Genomic DNA, 17690 nt, shown 5'->3' with positions numbered 1-17690 from the left:
GTGGTTAAGACCTGGGTACAATTGCCAAATTAATCACTTTGAGTAGCATGAACAATACCACTTACCAAGCCAGTTTTTTATCTGTAATGTGGAATGACGCATGGTCTTTCCTCCTTTAGGCAACTAACCTGGGATTGCTCACATGGCTAGGAGAAGATACCCAGCAGCAGGAGAGAGGGCCTAATGCACAAACATTTTTCAAGCCCTTGCTTGCATCAGCTTGCTAATATCCCATTGACTGAAGCAGTTCACATGGCCAAGCTTTAACTCAAAGATAGAGAAATAGACTCCACCTCTCCATGGGGAAATTTGTAAAATGAGTGTGTGTATTAAAAATTACTAATTTAATGCTTGATATAGTAGTTAATATTTTTTTGAGCACTTACTGTAAATTATACTAAGGGGCAACCAGACTATTATACTTAATATATTCTATCTCCGTATGATATGAAAAAGAAGGAACTTATTTGGAGAATTTGGTATATTCTGTTGATATCTTAAAATAATTTTTATGATGGGAATAGTTTGCAAATAAAGCTCTCTTTTCTTTTCTCTACAGTAAGAAAAATGGAAAACCACCATTACAGAACAATGAGGTAAAATTTTAACTGCTCGACTCTTTGGGATTTCATGTATTTATTTTATTTATTCTGTTATATAATTTTGAAGATTTATTTATTTGAGAGAGAGAGAAAGAGCCCATGCGCGAGCAAGGGGAGGGGCAGAGGGAGAGAATCTTCAAGCAGACTCCCCTACTGAATGCGGAGCCCCACTAGGGGCTCGATCCAGGACCCATGGAATCATGACCTGAGCTGAAACCAAGAGTCAGAGGCTCAATCGACTGAGCCACCCAGGCACCCCTTGTTACATAATTTTGAATTAGGATAAAATCATATAATTTTACAATTAGAAGGGAATTTAACTATTATCTTTACTCCACTGTGTATTATAGCAATTCTTTTTGAAATAGGATTCGTTGATAGGTGACTTCTGGTATTTACTTGAATCTGTTCATTTGATGAGAAGTACCACCTAGGAGGCAACCATTAGTGTATTAGTTCTAGCCCATGACGGGATTAATCTTTTCCTCTGCCCTCTTAGTGATTGATTCTATTTTGTCTTTTGTAGCCACACAGGACAGGCCTGCTTTATTTTCTCTAATTGACTCTCATATTGTTTGAAGATAGTTGTATCTTCTGAGTCTTTTTTTCCATGCTAAGCAACCCCTCATTCCTTCAAGTGTTTCTTAACCTGTCATGGTTTCCAATCCTTTTTCAATTCTGTATACATTCTTCTGGACCTATACTGGTTAGTTTCTCTAGATATTATTCTTAGACTAGAACATAGTTGTCCAGATATGCTCTGACTAGCATGGAATACAGCAGCACTATTACATAACTTGTTATGAAAGCCATATTGCTGAAATTCAGCCTAAAATCGCTTTTATTTCTTTAGCCCTAACTGCTGTTTACATTGAGTTGAGTTATGGTAAATTATAACCTTCAGGTATCTTTCTGATGAACAACTCTGTTGACAGATTGCCTACATCTGTATTCATCAGTTGATTTCCTTCTTTCTTTTTTAGTAACTGCTTTATTGAGCTATAATTCAAAGACCATAAGATTTTTCCATTTAAAGATACAATTCAGTGGTTTTAGTATATTCACAGAGTTGTGTGGCTAACTAATTTGAGAAAATTTTCATCTCCCCAAAAAGAAATTCCATACCCATTAACAATCACTCCTCATTACCCTCTTTTCCTAGCCCCTAGTAACCAGTAATCTGCTTTCTGTTTCTATGATTTGCCTATTTCAGATATATTATATAAAAAGAGTCATGTAATATGTGGTCTTTTGTGACTGTCTTCTTTCACTTAGCATGACGTTTTCAAGGTTCATTTGTGTTGTTGCATGTATCAGTACTTCATTCCTTTTTATTGCCAAATAATATTCCTTTGTGTAGATTTACCACATTTATCCATTTATCAGTTGAGGGAAATTTAGGTTGTTTTCACTTTTAGGCTATTATGAATAAGGCTGCTATGAACATTCATGTGCAAGTTTTTGTGTGGACCTGTGTTTTCATTTCTTTTGGGTATACCTAGGAATGGAATTGCTGGGTCATATGGTAACTCAATTGATTTCTTTTGAATAAACATTAATTTATTCCTATATGTGGCAGCTTATTGGATCTGTATTATTAGTCTATACTGTAGTATGTCTGTACTGTTAGTGGAATTTTGAATGTAATTCTAACATCTAGTATGTTAGGTAGAAGGCATTATCCATAATTTAAATTGGCCTTCTCTTTTTTTCCTCACAATTGCTGATAGTATTGACTGTGTAAAGGAGCAAGGAAATTACTCTGGCATCTCTTAATCTTAGTTTGCTTATTTTTGGTATGGTTTATTTGGCTATGATTATATCCAACTATAGCAAAATCTGGTTCATATTTCTTTATTAAGGGCCACAGTAATTTTATAAGAAACATCAAATTCCTTAATTTATTAATTCATTTATTAAGTCAGCCTCTCAACAAGTATTGATTGAGCCCTTCATATATGCCTAGTTATTGGTCTTGGCTCTGGGTGTATAGCAGATAATAAATATAAGTCCCTACCCCTGTGAAGCTTACAATATACATGTCAGTTAATATACTAGCATAATATCCCTAAAAAAGAAGAAAATGGGAAGAGTTAGACATAACTTATTACTAGGAAACTCCTGCCAGCTTCTAGTGATTAGTGTCTCTTAAATCTTTCCAAATCCTCCATATAATGTCTATTCTCTGACTATCCCGGAGATTGTTACCAAAATTTCTGTTCTTTGGTTTCTGTGATCTTTCTCTCTGGCTTTAAAAAATGGGACAAGGTATGCTTTTCTTATTGTCTGTCATATCTCCATCTTCATAATCTCTCACTAAATTATATCTGAGTAATCAAGCCTTAATTATCTTAGTTATATCTACTATCTATATATTAGCAAATCTTCAAGTTCTAGGACATCATTAAAACTTGTTAGTACAGCTAAATTCATTCACTGATTTTTTTTATTCTTTTTTTTGTGCAACTTTTTTTAGCATATACTTATTTGCTCATTGTATAGTGTGAGCAAGATAACTTTAGGTTAGATTAAATTTTGGACAAAAAAGGATATAATACCATATGCACACTTACACCACATTTGCAAAATTTATAGGAAGTGAACACACGTTCACATATACACATATATGCTAAAATGAAATCTGGTAGGATATGTGCCAGATATTAACAGTTGGTATCTCTAAATGGTAGGTATAGGCTCCTTATTTTTTGCTTATCAGAATTTTCTAATTTTTCTGTAGTGAATGTATTATTTATGAGGGGAGGCATTTAAAAAGGGTTTGTTGTTTTTTTTTTAAGATTTTATTTGACAGAGAGAGCATGCACAAGTGGGAGGGGGATGGGGCAGAGGGAGAGGGACAAGCAGACTCCCCGCTGAGCAAGGAGCCCGATGTGGGGCTCGATCCCAGGACCCTGAGATCATGACCTGAGCCGAAGGCAGACGGTTAACTGGCAGAGCCACCCAGCCGCCCCAAAAGGGATTTTTTTTCATTGAAATTTTTTATAATGTTTGGTGAGATGGTACACTTTTCACAAGACATGAGATTTAGGAAGGAGAGGAAGATTTAATAGAGTTAGACAGCAGTATAAAGAAATAGTTGACTTGATTTAAAAAATACTTAATTTTGTAATAATGTAATGTATGGTGATTAACATAACATAATAAAATAAAATTAAAAAAATACTTAATTTTGATGGCAGTATACATGATATAAATTTCAAAATATATAAAGTAAACACTGCTGGGTTTCTGGGGTACTATAAACTCAGATGGGGAATTTAGCATTCCCATGCATATTTTATACTGATGGGGTTATGTGTATGTATGTATATCTTCATAAACAATATAGGTAGAATTATTTTGCATATTAAATTTTAGAAGTGGAATCATGATAGGTATCATTCTACTTTTCAGCATATTTTTTAGATCCTATGTTAATGTCTATATTGATAGCTGTAGATCTAGTTAATTTAACTGTTCTATAGGATTTTGTTGTATAAATAGGAGCTGCTTCCTTTTTTATAATTGTGTAGAATTTTTATTGCATAAATTTTATGTAGTTTATATAATCTCATTATTGATGCACAGATTTTTTATTTTTATGATAATATAAACTGTGTAAATGCATATGTGTTTAAGCATATGTGCAGGAATACCAGTAGGATAAGTTCCTAAAAGTAAATTTGCTGAGTTATTTTACAGTCTGTACGTTTTACATTTTGATAGGTGCTATTATAGATGCTACATAATAGTTGTGTTGATTTACACTTTCGCCAACAATATACAGGAATGCTTATCCTCTTGTCAGCGCCATATGGCCTTTTAGTTTTGTTGTTTCAAACATCTATTTCAGTCCATTCTCGTTCATCTCAACCTTTCTTTTTTTTTTTTTTTTAAAGATTTATTTATTCATTTGAGAGAGCAAGAATGAGAGAGAGTACATGAGAGGGGGGAGGGTCAGAGGGAGAAGCAGGCTCCTCGCCAAGCAGGGAGCCCAATGCGGGATTCGATCCCGGGACTCCAGGATCATGACCTGAGCCGAAGGCAGTTGCTTAACCAACTGAGCCACCCAGGCGCCCCGTTCATCTCAACCTTTCTAAGTTGATTGACACATCAATAGGATAACTTCTCTTTGCCCTTTGACCTTGTTGCTTCCTCAATGTTAGGTACATTATTTTCTGGTTGCATTATTTCTTTAACTATTTAAATGGTCTTTATCTGATGGTTTGCTTTTTCTGTAGTTTACATTTTAAATTTATATCCTCAAAGTGCCTTTTGTATTTTTTTAGGAAATACTGGAAAGTTCACAGGTGGGGGAAAGTCAGTAGTGAAATTAAAATGAATTCGTTGGAGAGACTAGTAGTGTTTATGAAATGTACTGTCTCTGTAGGTCCTCTCCTTTAGATTGGTTTCAGATATGAATTTTATTATGTGTCAAGAATGGTAGAGCATTGTGGTATTTCTTTAGCCTTTCTGAGCCAGCCCTCTAGTCCAGGTGTTTTCTTTCCAGAACATGCTGTGATGACTTTAGGAAATATATATGCAATTCCTTCATGGCTTGCATATGGTTTATGATTTAGTAGTGATGACAATAGGAGCAGAAATAAAAGAGGAGGAAGAATTATATACCAGGTAGCAGTTAGTATTTTAAATTCCTTTGATGTGACTTTCTTGTAACTTTTTTTTTAAACCTTCCTCATTGTTTTCCCTAAATCATTTCTTGAAAGCAGCTAGATGGTAGAAATAGGTAATCCTCTGTTTAAGTCAGAAGATGGCCATTTTATTTATAATTTGTCTATTCAAGGCTGTTCATTACATGTGCAATGGGGTGAGGTAGGGAGGCAGTGATAGGAAAAACTTGAGAGTAGAAGTTTAACTTTTTTTTTTTTAAAGGTAGTTGGTATCTATTGCCTTCTCTTTATTTTCTTCCTATATTTTCTCAGTTTGGGGAAGTAAAAGGGGAGATTTTGGTTGAAGTTACAGGGTTTGGCTGAAGTAAATAGACTGTAATGCTATTGGTCTGTTTTAGTTTCTGGTGTGTTCCCATCATTCAGAACAGTGCCTGGGATTGAGTGAATATTTATTGAATGAATGAAGTAGACTGGGCCTCTAATTCAGTAGGATGAGGTTTGCAACCTTCATAAGGTTTCAAAGACCTCAACTCTGTTCCAAGAGTTACAGGGTAGGCTGAACCTTATCCATCTTAGTCTTCCTGATTCAACTCTACAAACCACAGTGCCTTCAGACTTCCTTTCTTGGTCTATAATTATGTAATGCACTCAGTGCCTATTAGGATTACATATATAAAAAGCACTTTGCATGGTGTCTAACATATAGATGGTAGCTTATTATTATTCTATTATTCTAATTTAGTAGGGTGAGGTTTGCAACCTTCATAAGGTTTGAAAGACCTGAACTCTGTTCTAACAGTTACAGGATAGGCTGATTCTTATCTATGTTAGTCTTCCTGGTCTAACTCTACAAACACAGTGCCTTCAGACTTCCTTTTCTTGATCTGTGATTCTGTAATGCACTCAGTGCCTGTTAGGATTATATAAATATAAAGCACTTAGCACAGTGTTTGACATATAGATGGTAGCTTATTATTAATTCTAATTCAGTAGACAAACTATTCATTTCAGGTTCCTCAACTTACATAAAACATATTTACACTAAGGTTTATCCAATTATAGAATTTATCATGGGTATTTATCAAGAGCATAGTAGTTAACAAAGAAGTGAGTTGTGATTATGGGAGTTGGGGAAGGGTCTAGGTAGGGGGATCAGATCCTTCTCATGTGTGTTGCCTGTTGCAAGAAGTTTCTCCTGTATGTTCTTCTGAACAGTTCAGGTGTAATAAAGTAAATAGCCTCTACCATACCCAATTCATCTCACTTTTTCTTGTTCCTTCAAAATGAAGAAATGTCTGAGGGTGATAAGATCAATTACTGCTCTAAAGTTTCTTCAGTGGTTTCCCACTGTGCTGACTAAATAAACTCTAAATCCTTACTATGGTTTCAAGGGTCTGTCTTTTACAAGCCCTGTCAACCTCTTCAGCTTCTCTCATTTTTATTCTCTTTGTTTTAGCAATTCTGTCTTGCTCTTCAGTGTGTGCACCGGTTTTATTCTCAACACTTGGTTTTTGTGCTTGACGTTCCCTGTGTTTGACTACCCTCCTTCCCTGAGGTTATCACGTGGCTTCACTTTATTTATGTCTCAGCTTAAATATCACCTCCCCAAAGAACTCTTGCTTGTCATCCTATCTAAATCAGTCTTTTTCTCATGGCCCTGCTTAGTGTATCTGTAACAAGTTATTGGTTTATTTTTATCTGTATTTCTCCTGCTAGTATGTGAGCTGTAGAAGTAAAGACCTTGTCCGTCTTTGACTTTATGAGGAAGAGAGTGAATTGGTAGGTTGCATATTGGAAATGCTAAATGCTAAATCTAGGAATCTAAATGTTTCCAGTAATTAATATCAGGAAAATTCCTGTTCAGGATTTTAAAAACATTCTGCTGTTAATCAGGAAGTGGATAATAAACAGTAAGTACTTGCCCATTTCTTAGCTATCTCTCTGATCTCATCTTCTGCTACTATCCCTTGCTTATAGTTTATCCAGCCAGATTGGCCATTTCGTTGCTCCTCAGGCAACTAAATGAGCTTTCACCTTGGCATTTTGCACTTGCTGTTTCTTCTGCTTGCAGTAGTCTCCCATATATTCACATGGCCCCAGAACTTCTCATTCCTTATTTAGTTTTTGATAACATCTTATTTTCTTGAAAGCATGTGCGAAGAGCAGTGCGAGTTTGCACTCTCTAAACACAGTATCCATTTTGATAGTTGTTATTATTGACTTAGATGAAATGTGATTTTTTAATATTGTTATAAATATCTTAATTTTTTTTTGTTTTAATGTAGAAAGAGGGGAAAAAAGAGCGAGCTGTGGTGGACAAGGTGTTTTTTTTAAGACTCACACGGATTCTGAAAATTATGGTCCCTAGAACATTTTGTAAGGAGGTAAGTCTTAAGAAATTATAATGTTAAGTGTTTAACTTTTAAGGTTACATGAGATCAGAACAATAAAATTATAAAGCTTTTGTTATACTACAGATCAAATGTTTTTTTGTGTAGGTAATGAAGACTAAAATTTTTTTTTAATTATCTATTATCATTGCAAGTACCCTTGTTATTTGGTGCCAGATTTTAAATAGTTTCCTCTTGTTTATGAAATAGTATTTCATTATATTTTATATGAAATACTAGAGTACTTCAGTGCAGCTACCCTAAATGGTGTTGTTTTATTATAGCTAAATTCTGTTAATAAAATCAAGATTAAATTTAGAAAGACCTTTTTATTACATTGGGATGTTCTTAAGTCACATTGATATGGAATACGTTTGAAGGTTGTTCTTTCATATGTGATTAAATATGTTTTGAGATACCCAAAATGATGTATGAATTCCTCCAGTATTTTCAGGAAGTGAACTGGTTTTAAATTTTTTTTTTTTTTTTTTTAAGATTTTATTTATTTGCGAGAGAGAGAATGAGAGACAGAGAGCATGAGAATGAGAGACAGAGAGCACGAGCAGGGAGCCCGATGTGGGACTCGATCCCGGGACTCCAGGACCATGACCTGAGCCGAAGGCAGTCGCTTAACCAACTGAGCCACCCGGCACCCTGAACTGGTTTTAGGAATAAAGTTTTATTATCCTTTCCTTTGCCCTTTTATCAAGATTACCTTTATGATTATCTGAGGAGTATTTTTAATGATTATAAAAATAAGATAATGCTGTGTTCTCCATCTTTAATCACCTTTTGTAGAACGAGAAATATCATCACCTTTGTCTCTTTCTCCCTATACTTCATCCTTTCAGCCACTGGTATTGGGTCATTTTTCATTCTAAACATTCTTAATGTGGACATTGTAGTGTTCATTAGTCTTAGTTCAAAGAAGCTCCCCTTTTTTATCTTCTCTGCATTATATTTTCTTGAAATATAATGTTTTCCATTGTTCAAATTTTAAAGACCATTAGACTTATAATCTATTAATAGCCACAAAATGGTAAGATATTCCCAAAGCACTGTAATCCCCAAAGAGAACACACAGTTCCCCATCACACTGGATTTGCTCTCTTTCTCCCTCACTTCTGCATCATGGCTTGTGGTTCCACCCTTATTGACTTCTAAAACATAATTTAATAACATTTTTTTCCCTAATAAGATAGAGATAAAATGTGTTCCTTGAAGAAAAATTAGAAAATGTGGATATATATTTTTTTCTTCTTGATACCTCTTAGCCTCTCACTCAGAACTTCTATCAGTATTTTGATGTCTGTCACATTTTTTTTTTTTTAAAGATTTTATTTATTTATTTGAGAGAGAGAGACACAGCGAGAGAGGGAACACAAGCAGGGGGAGTGGGAGAGGGAGAAGCAGGCTCCCCGCAGAGCAGGGAGCCCGATGTGGGACTCGATCCCAGGACCCTGGGATCATGACCTGAGCTGAAGGCAGTCGCTTAACCAACTGAGCCACCCAGGCGCCCCTATCACATATTTTAATAAAAATGAAATCACACTGAGACTTTTTAAATCTTCTCCCTTCCTTATTTTTAAATGTTTTTTCCTTGAGTTTCTCTTAAATTAGTCTCCCTTTCCATTCCTACAGTCCTCGCTATATTTTTCTTACCTGGATTATCATAATCTCTTAATTGGTCCTTTTGCCTTTTATTGTTTTCTTAATAGTCTTTTTTCTAAAACCCTAATAAAAGCATTTGTCTTCTTTTTTCTTGTAGGGTAAATCACAACCTGACTTTGACCTTTCTTTCACTATCATCTTCTTAGAAGAGTCTTTGCTATTTTGTAGTCAGGCTCTGTGCTCTTATGATTTCATGACCTCATGCCTGTGACATCCTGCCCCCTTCCCCCAACAAAAACCGATACTTATAAAGAATAGCTTAATGCTTGTTATTTTCTTGGTGAAGTTTTCTCTTTCTACAGCCCTCCTGATTGAAGAATTATTTAAAATACAAGCTTCTCTGGAAAGATTTGTATATACCCCTCTTAATCAGTTAACAGTTCAGTGCTCATTTGACTTTTTAGCAGGGGTTTGCTGAGTGTAAAACGAATGTGAGACATTGGATAGATCTCTGGGAGTTGGTAAGGGAGATACCAGGGCCTAACTTGGCCAACCTCCCAGCTTTCTCTAGGCCTAGCCATGCTGCAGAGTCATGTTACACATGATCTTTGAGAATTATAAAAATCCAAATTTAACCCCAGTTCACTGGGGGTTTCACTTAGAAATAAACTCTCATAGAAATCACAGAAGATTGGAAGTAGGGATAGAGAGACTAACTGATTTAGGAAATAGAGAAATGATAATACTGCATATGAATATGTGGAGTTCATACATATCATGAGGTGAGGGACTGCCTAAATCAGTGCAAATCTTTGGTTTCTGACATATTCCACAAACCTACTAATCATGGAGATAGTCGTGATTCTAAGGACATCCTTTGTAGAAAAAGGCATTTCAGGATTGTCAGTAATCAAAGTTTGCCAGATTTTGCTAAAGTGAGACAAGTAAAGTTGGTACTTACTTCAAGGAAAAATTAAGCTGAGAACAGAAAATGAAGGAAAAAATAAATGATCTTTGTCTAGTGTTACCTTTATATGTCAGATGATTAATGTAGGATTGAGACTGTATTTAAGGTCTGAATTAAAAGTTAGCATTATAGTTAAAGTGACATCTACATATAGTGTTTATTACAATTAAAAGATTCTTTTGTTGCCAGTTGCATACCTAACTTTCAGATGGTGGCTGGGGTAGGAAGATGGGATCTTTGCTTTCTAGCAGACTTTGGGGTAGCAGCTATCACTGCTCAGTTACAAAAGCTTTCTTTGATACTGTCTTTTTTTGTGTCTTCATTATTCTGTGTTTATGACTCCCTGCCTCGTCTACACCTAAAGTGCTGTATTTCCTAGTACCTTCACCTTTTTTTAAAACAGTATTTGTTTTGCAAAAATTACATAATACTTGCAGTTGCCACTCAGCACCATAACTTTGACTTTAAATATATTATCCAACAAATGTCCCTGCTGCCACATCCCTCTTCCCTGACTTTAGCTTCTACAGTACTGTCATTCTTCCAATTCAGAAGTGTAAGTAGGGTCAGCTTTGAATGTGTGTGTGTGATAGAGTTTGGAGGATAAGTTCTCATGTCATCAAGAGAGAATGGACTCCTGACTCAGCCTCTCATCTGTTTTCCTTGCTAATCCATCTTCCACAACAGCATTGCTTAAGTAAAATTCTCAAAATGACGCTTTTTAACACTTTGTTTAATCCTGCTAAATTCTGCTGGATATGCAGTACTGTTATTCATATGGTTTCAGTCTATTTCCTATTTCTCATTAAATCCTTTATCTTTTTTTTTTTTCTACTCATAATCTTCCTTCTCTCCTTTGTTTTCCTTGGTCTGTTTAATGTATTTCTAACATCATAACCCTCTTTTGTCACTGAGGCCTTCCTATCCTGCCACTTGTTACATGAAGTGATGCAAATATATTTATCTACTATGCTGTCTTCTTTTTTATGTGTAAATCTTGTCTTAATCACTAAATTGAGGGCAGGGCAGTATTAGAGATTTTTCCAACAAATTGAGCCAAATTTATTCCATTAGGCCAATTTTAACCTTCGGTATTTGCTTAACTGTACATTAATAGTTACTGTCATTTTTCTTTATTAGACTTCTGTACTAAAAATATAAGACCATCACAGTACACTGTGACTCAGGGAATCTAAGTGATACTGCTAGCTTCTGTTAATTGTATGAAGGCAAGTCATTTGACCTGCCTGGGATTCACTTTTGAATTCTGGATGAGAAAGTTAAATGATGTATTAGGCTTTTTTCATTTATATTATATTTTTAAATTCTCTTAAAATTATATTTAAAAATTGCCTATAGGTAAAATGTCAGCCACTGTATTGAAGCTAGAATAAAGATTTGGACTTAAAAAAATCTTTACCAAGGTAATGTTTCTTTTAACTTTTAAAAATGCATTTATTTAGTTGACTATACCTGGTTTATTTTAGACAGGTTACTTGGCACTTATTGCTGTTATGCTGGTGTCTCGAACATATTGTGATGTTTGGATGATTCAAAATGGGACACTCATTGAAAGGTACTTTTCTATTCACCTTCCTCCTATATGTACAAAATACTAATTTGTCTCATATTTAACATTATCTTAAGCAAGAAATAGATTTTCAATTAGGTGTAAGTACTTAAGTCAAATTATATATTTGTTCATTTACTTAACAGATGTTTATTGAGTATCTACCATGTGCCAGGCACCATGCTACTCTGTGATAGGGATACACTGGTGAACAGGAGAGACTCTGTACCAAGCCCTGCAGAGCTGACAGTTTATAGAGAATTAGGGACAAGGAAACAAAATGCGGTATAATAAATGCTGTAGCGGGGGGTTAAAAAGTCACCAAATTGGATGCCTGAAATTAATGAGATAATTTGGAGGAAAATATCAAAGCATTTCAGAGAATCATACTGAGAATGTTTATTAGAAGTAAAAAAACAGTTTGTAGACATTTCCTTCAATTTCTGAAGTTACTGCTTTATGATTTTTTCATTATAGTCTTTGTACATATTATATTATCACTGTACCTGATAATTTTGAATTTAAAAACTTACAGTAACAGTTGGGATATTAACATTTATCTGTTAAAGATTTTATTCCTCATGATACCAATTTGAATGTCAGAGTAAAACATTTTTCTTGGAATTCTGTTTCCTGGTATGCAGTATTTTATCAGAAAATTTCTTAAAATACTTAATCTAATAACTTTTTGAATCTTGATTTGCTTCTCAGGATTTGTAGGATGAGGAAGAATGCTTTATGCACATGTTTTTGACTCTCTAGGAGAATAAAGAAAATTATTTGCATAGGATTAAAACCCTAACTACGTGCCTCAGAACATGTATAATTGTGTAGGCTCTTGTATTCAACACAGGTCTCCCTGAAACCTGTGCTCAGTGCCCTGCCTTGTTCTTCTAATCAAAGTAATACATGAACACAGCTAAATGTCAAATAGTCCTACTGGACTTAATCACAAACACATCAGTTCTGTGCCCCATTCTTCTACTTGTAACTTCCATTCCCGGAGCCAGTTGTTTTCTTTTTGCTGTTCATCTCTACCTCTGCATTTCAGTGTAACCTGTGTTACTGTCCTAGATTTTTCAGTTTTAGAGAGTATGCATTTATTTCCTACTTTGAAAGATGAGAATTAGCTCTTTTATACTCCTACCCATGCCCATCCTCTTGTGTTTTACTTTTTGTCACATTTTTTGTTAAGTCAGAATTTATTGTTTACATGATTTTGCCTGTTTACCACTGAGCCACATTCTGTACTTTGGTAGTTTCTTTGATATACAACTTTTTGTTTTTCCTGGCACTTAAAAATTACAAGTTTCTGTTTGTGCCTTAGTTCTTTGCCTACTTCTTACTAATTCAGCTCAAGCTTATTGACAACACTGTAAAATCTCAGTATTGTAATATGGTCATACACACCAGGTGAGCTTTTGATTTGTGTCTATTACCACGCCATCCTATACCTCTTGATAGTTTCTTGTCTTTCTGTCCTAATCTGTATTGATTGCACTTTAAGCCCATTAAAGAGCAATCCAGTTTGATTTTGCTTTAATTATGATCTTGGGAATTTCTTTTATCTTTCTCTTTTGCGTTAAATAACCTGTTTTCTGAATCCTTTGTCTTCCTTTTCCTTAGTTTACTTTCTCATTTTGGCACGTACAGTGTTTTTCTGAGAAAGGGCACAATGGAAGTAAATTTTTGAGACCTGAACTCTTATACTTGATTGATAGTTTAGCTATATTTATACATTCCAACTTGGAAATCATTTTTTGTTAGAATTTTGAAAGCATCACCCTGTTGTCTTCTGTAGAGCTCAGCAGTTCTCAGCCTTGGTTGCAGGATGATTAGAATCATCTGGGGAATTTTGAGAACGATTAATACCTGGGCCCACCCCTAGAGATTCTGATTCAATTAGTCATTAGTTTTTGAAACATCCCAGTGATTCTAATGTGCAGCCATGGTTAAACACTGCTAGTCTAGCTGCCGTATTGGGTGTGGAGGCCCATTCCTGTGCCGCTTGCCCTTCCTTCACAGTGGATCTGTTTTTAACCCCCGTGGAAGCTTTTATGATCATTTTTTTTTATTGTTGATGTATTGCTAGTGTTTAGGAATTTTACTGAATGTCGCTGTGAATTGTTTTTTTCCATTGTGCTGGGCACTAGGTGGACTCTTTTCAATTGAGAAACTCATTCTGCATTCTGAGAAATTTTCTTGTGCTTTTAAAAAATTCTTCCTCTCCATTTTTTTCTGTATTTTTTCTGGAATTCTTATTACTTGAGTGTTGGAACCCTAGGCTGATCACCTGATTATCTTATAATTTCTCTACTGTTTCATCTCTGCCATTTTCTAGGAAATTTCTTTTTACTTTATTATCCAGTGATTTGTATTTGTCATCATTTTATTTCCAAGAGTTATCTGTTTGTATGGATATCCAGTTTTAGAGCAATCATTCTTGCAAGTATGTGAACTTTTTTTTTTTTTGGTAGCTTCCTGCATTGTTTATTTTTTCTTGGGCCTTTGTTCTCATTTTTGTTGTTCATGTTAGAGGCTTTCCTCAAGTTTGTCACTCTTGCCTGTCTATTCATCTTTAAAAGTGAAGGGCTGAAAAACTTGCTAGAAGCCAAGTGGAGGGCTTATGGATTGGCCTCCCTGAATGGTGTTCAGAGAGAGTGTCTCGTCATTTTTGTGTGTGCCCTAGTGAGGCATCCTCTTACAAATTCTAAGAAGTTTGTCATAAACATAATTGAAGTGTTTATTCGTTGCTGCTAGCATATCAGCTTTGGAAGATCAACTTTATTGCTAAGTTCTGCTTATATGAGCTATGTGCATAAGTAATTTGAATCCTTTGTATAATGTAGAGAAGGCGTATATGCCCTTTTACATGATTATAAAATTTTATATTTTTTCCTTTGATGACTTTATTATCTAAGTACCATATCTGTTAATAAAAATACAGGCTCCCCAAATACAGCATTGTTAATAGCAAAAATATGCAGGTTATATCCACTATAAGCATCATATTAGCTATCTGTGTAGAAAGTCACATATTACATATAAAGAACCTTGCAAAGCCTTGGTATAGTATAGAAGAGTACTTTATTTTTTAAAGCTTTTTCCCTTTTATTCACATTTTGTGACTTCATGTTTTTGTAATCCAGAAGAATAATATTTGTTCTTCTAAACTAGGGATTTCCAACTTTAATTGAATAGATGCTCATTTTAATTTTCTCATACTCTTAATGTCCTGGAGAAAATGCATTGCCAAGAGTAGGTGGTACATTAACTGGTGATGATGGACAAGAGGAAGGTTATTTTTTTTTTATTTTTATTTTTTTTAAGATTTTATTTATTTATTCATGAGAGAGAGAGAGAGAGAGAGAGGCAGAGGAGAAGCAGGCTCCCAAGGAGCAGAGAGCCTGATGCGGGGACTCGATCCCAGGACCCTGGGATCATGACCTGAGCCGAAGGCAGACGCTTAACCATCTGAGCCACCCAGGCGCCCAAGAGGAAGGTTATTAGCTAGCATAAGCCAGTTTGTAATTCTACTAGATAGAGTAATCAATTTGTTGGGTACTCAGTTTTAACATTTAGATACGAGATAAAGAAAAAAATGAAAAAACAAAGACTATTTAAGAGTTTCTAAAAAATATTTTTTGATACTATTTAAACTTACAGAAAAGTTGCAGAAACTGTACAAAGAACTTCCATATACTCTTTAAAAAAATTTTTTTTAAGATTTTATTTATTTATTAGAGAGAGAGCAAAATCAGGGGAGTGGCAGAGGGAGAAGCAGGTTCCCCACTGAGCGGGGAGGCTGATGTGGGGCTCGATCCCAGGACCCTGGGATCATGACTTGAGCCGAAGGCAGACGCTTAACCGACTGAGCCACCCAGGTGCCCCACTTCCATATACTTTTAACCCATATTCATCAATTGTGAAACAGTCATTTTAAAGTAAATTGTTAACTTTCTCCTTGATAAATATTTTTGAGCTTCTTTGTATGAGATCTTTGATATTTGGTTAAATTTAACATTTTTAAACATATGAATTCACAATATGGAGCAGTTTTATTTGAAAAATAACACATAGCTCTAACGTGCTACTCAAGCTACATTATAAATTGATTTTTCTGTTTTTCCCTTGTTGCTTCTCCCAAAGAAGTTTAGATTCATCTGTTTCTGCTACAAAAAAGTCTGAAAGAAAGTCATTCTGGTCCTTAATGTACATTTTAATATCCTTTACATCTTTTAGGCTTATTTGTTAGCAGTCGTTAAAGACTGTGGAGTATGGGCAAATTTTAATAGGACAGACTCCTTCTTTAAGGTAGAACCTGGAAATTCCATGATATGGAGGAGAATCCCTCCTACCTTGTTGCTGCTACAATGTAATTATAGAGATTTATTTTATTTTCACCCATTTGACTAGAGGCATTTTAAAATCACCAAATTATCTTTTATAAAGATCCTTACGTGTTTTAGAAGTAATAGGATATAAACTGTAAAATTACTCTTTATTATTATTTTTCTTTTGCAGCGGAATAATAAGCAGAAATAAGGCTTTATTCAAGAAACCATTTTTTAAATTTATAGCTGCTGCCCCAGTGGTAAACCATTGCTGAGTGATAGCATGTGCTTTACCAAGTGTTCTAATCGTGTGTGTTTCACAGCGTGGGCGGCACTAAAGCACTTTGGTTTTATGTGAAGTTTGGTTCCAACAATTTTAGTCTAAACCTCTAAACTTTTTGCACTGTCTTAATTGCTCTTATTTTTTTAATATTCTTATTTCTAGAAACAACATTTTTCTGTGGTTCTGTTGTAGCTTTTTTCTAGTTCAACTTAAGTAAAAAAAAATTATTTAGCCCTTCTATCAAACTTGGACTATCAATTTTCCTGTCAGTCTAAAGTAGCATTTCCCAAAGTATGTTCTATGGAATGCCAGCGATGGCAGAGGAAATGATCCATGCCACAGAGCCCTCTCAGAGAGTTTTAATGCACAAGGTTTATGTTACGTTAAGAGCTTTGAGAAGGTCTTTGATAAAGACATGTGTTAGCTTTGTTTAACCCAGGTTTTCTCAAATTTACTTGACCACGCATCTTCTTTGCTCTAAAAGACCAGTTAACGTTACTTGGCATTATTCACCTACTCCCTCATAAAAATCGGATTATTTCTATATCCGATACCATATCATTTTTTTGGCATGTGGGGCCAGGTGTAAATCATTTAGTGCAGTGTTTTTCAAAATATATTTTACTTACATTTGTGAATGTTAATAAACATTCTTTGAAAAAAGATATGTGATCAGATAAGTTCTATCTTTCTCGTAGATCATAGATATATGGTACTCAGAGATCCTTTACTTAGATGATATAATGGTTTTCAAAAAGTAGTAGAATTCTTACTTAAATAAGTTCTTAATGGATATTTTTAGAACAGATAAATATGTAAAATAACATAAAAGAGGAGTTGGTGTAGTTGAAGTGTATTAACAGATCTGAAGCCTCTGGAGAACCATTCTGAGGCTCTAAGGAACCCCACTAGTCTACCAGAGAGGACTTAGAATTTAGTCCTCGCGTCAGCAGATAAGGCTCCACGGGCCAAATCCCACTGCCATCTGTTTGGGAAGATTTTATTAGGATGCAGCCAGTCTCATTCTTGGCTGTTTTTCCTCTGCAACAGCAGAACGGAATAATTGGAACAGAGACCTTCCGGCCCACAAAAGCTTAAAATATTTACTCTTGACCTTTTACAGTGAGAGTTTGCTGATCTCTCAGGCTATCTCTGCCATTAGTTCATCCAAATGAGCATCAGGATATTAAAATATTTAAAAACAAACACTAGTTTATTTCATCCATTCTAACCCACTGCTGGCTCTCTAAAGCTGTTAAAACCCCTTTTGTGGCAGCAGCAGTTTTTTTTAATTTACCATTT

The 17690-nt window shown here is 34.9% G+C and overlaps 1 protein-coding gene across 2 annotated transcripts in view; it reads left to right on the top strand.

Annotated features, from left to right (window-relative positions):
- ABCD3 (ATP binding cassette subfamily D member 3) overlaps nucleotides 1-17690 on the top strand; it is an 80392-nt gene that overhangs the window by 21668 nt on the left and 41034 nt on the right. Inside the window, exons 2-4 of one of the 2 annotated variants that reach the window (XM_045897149.2) lie at nucleotides 560-596; nucleotides 7519-7617; nucleotides 11689-11777. In XM_045897149.2, coding sequence (XP_045753105.1) covers nucleotides 560-596; nucleotides 7519-7617; nucleotides 11689-11777 — 225 coding nt within the window. The remainder of the gene's footprint in view (nucleotides 1-559; nucleotides 597-7518; nucleotides 7618-11688; nucleotides 11778-17690) is intronic. The other variant, XM_064588783.1, reaches the window with a different exon arrangement.

The sequence above is a fragment of the Mirounga angustirostris genome, unplaced genomic scaffold, assembly GCF_029215605.1.
Source record: "Mirounga angustirostris isolate CCGP_5_RB_7025 unplaced genomic scaffold, mMirAng1.0.hap1 SCAF_4, whole genome shotgun sequence".
NCBI classification, from domain to species: Eukaryota; Metazoa; Chordata; class Mammalia; order Carnivora; family Phocidae; genus Mirounga; species Mirounga angustirostris.
The sequence above is the reverse complement of the archived record's forward strand: the minus strand, read 5'-3'. Positions and strand labels throughout refer to the sequence as shown.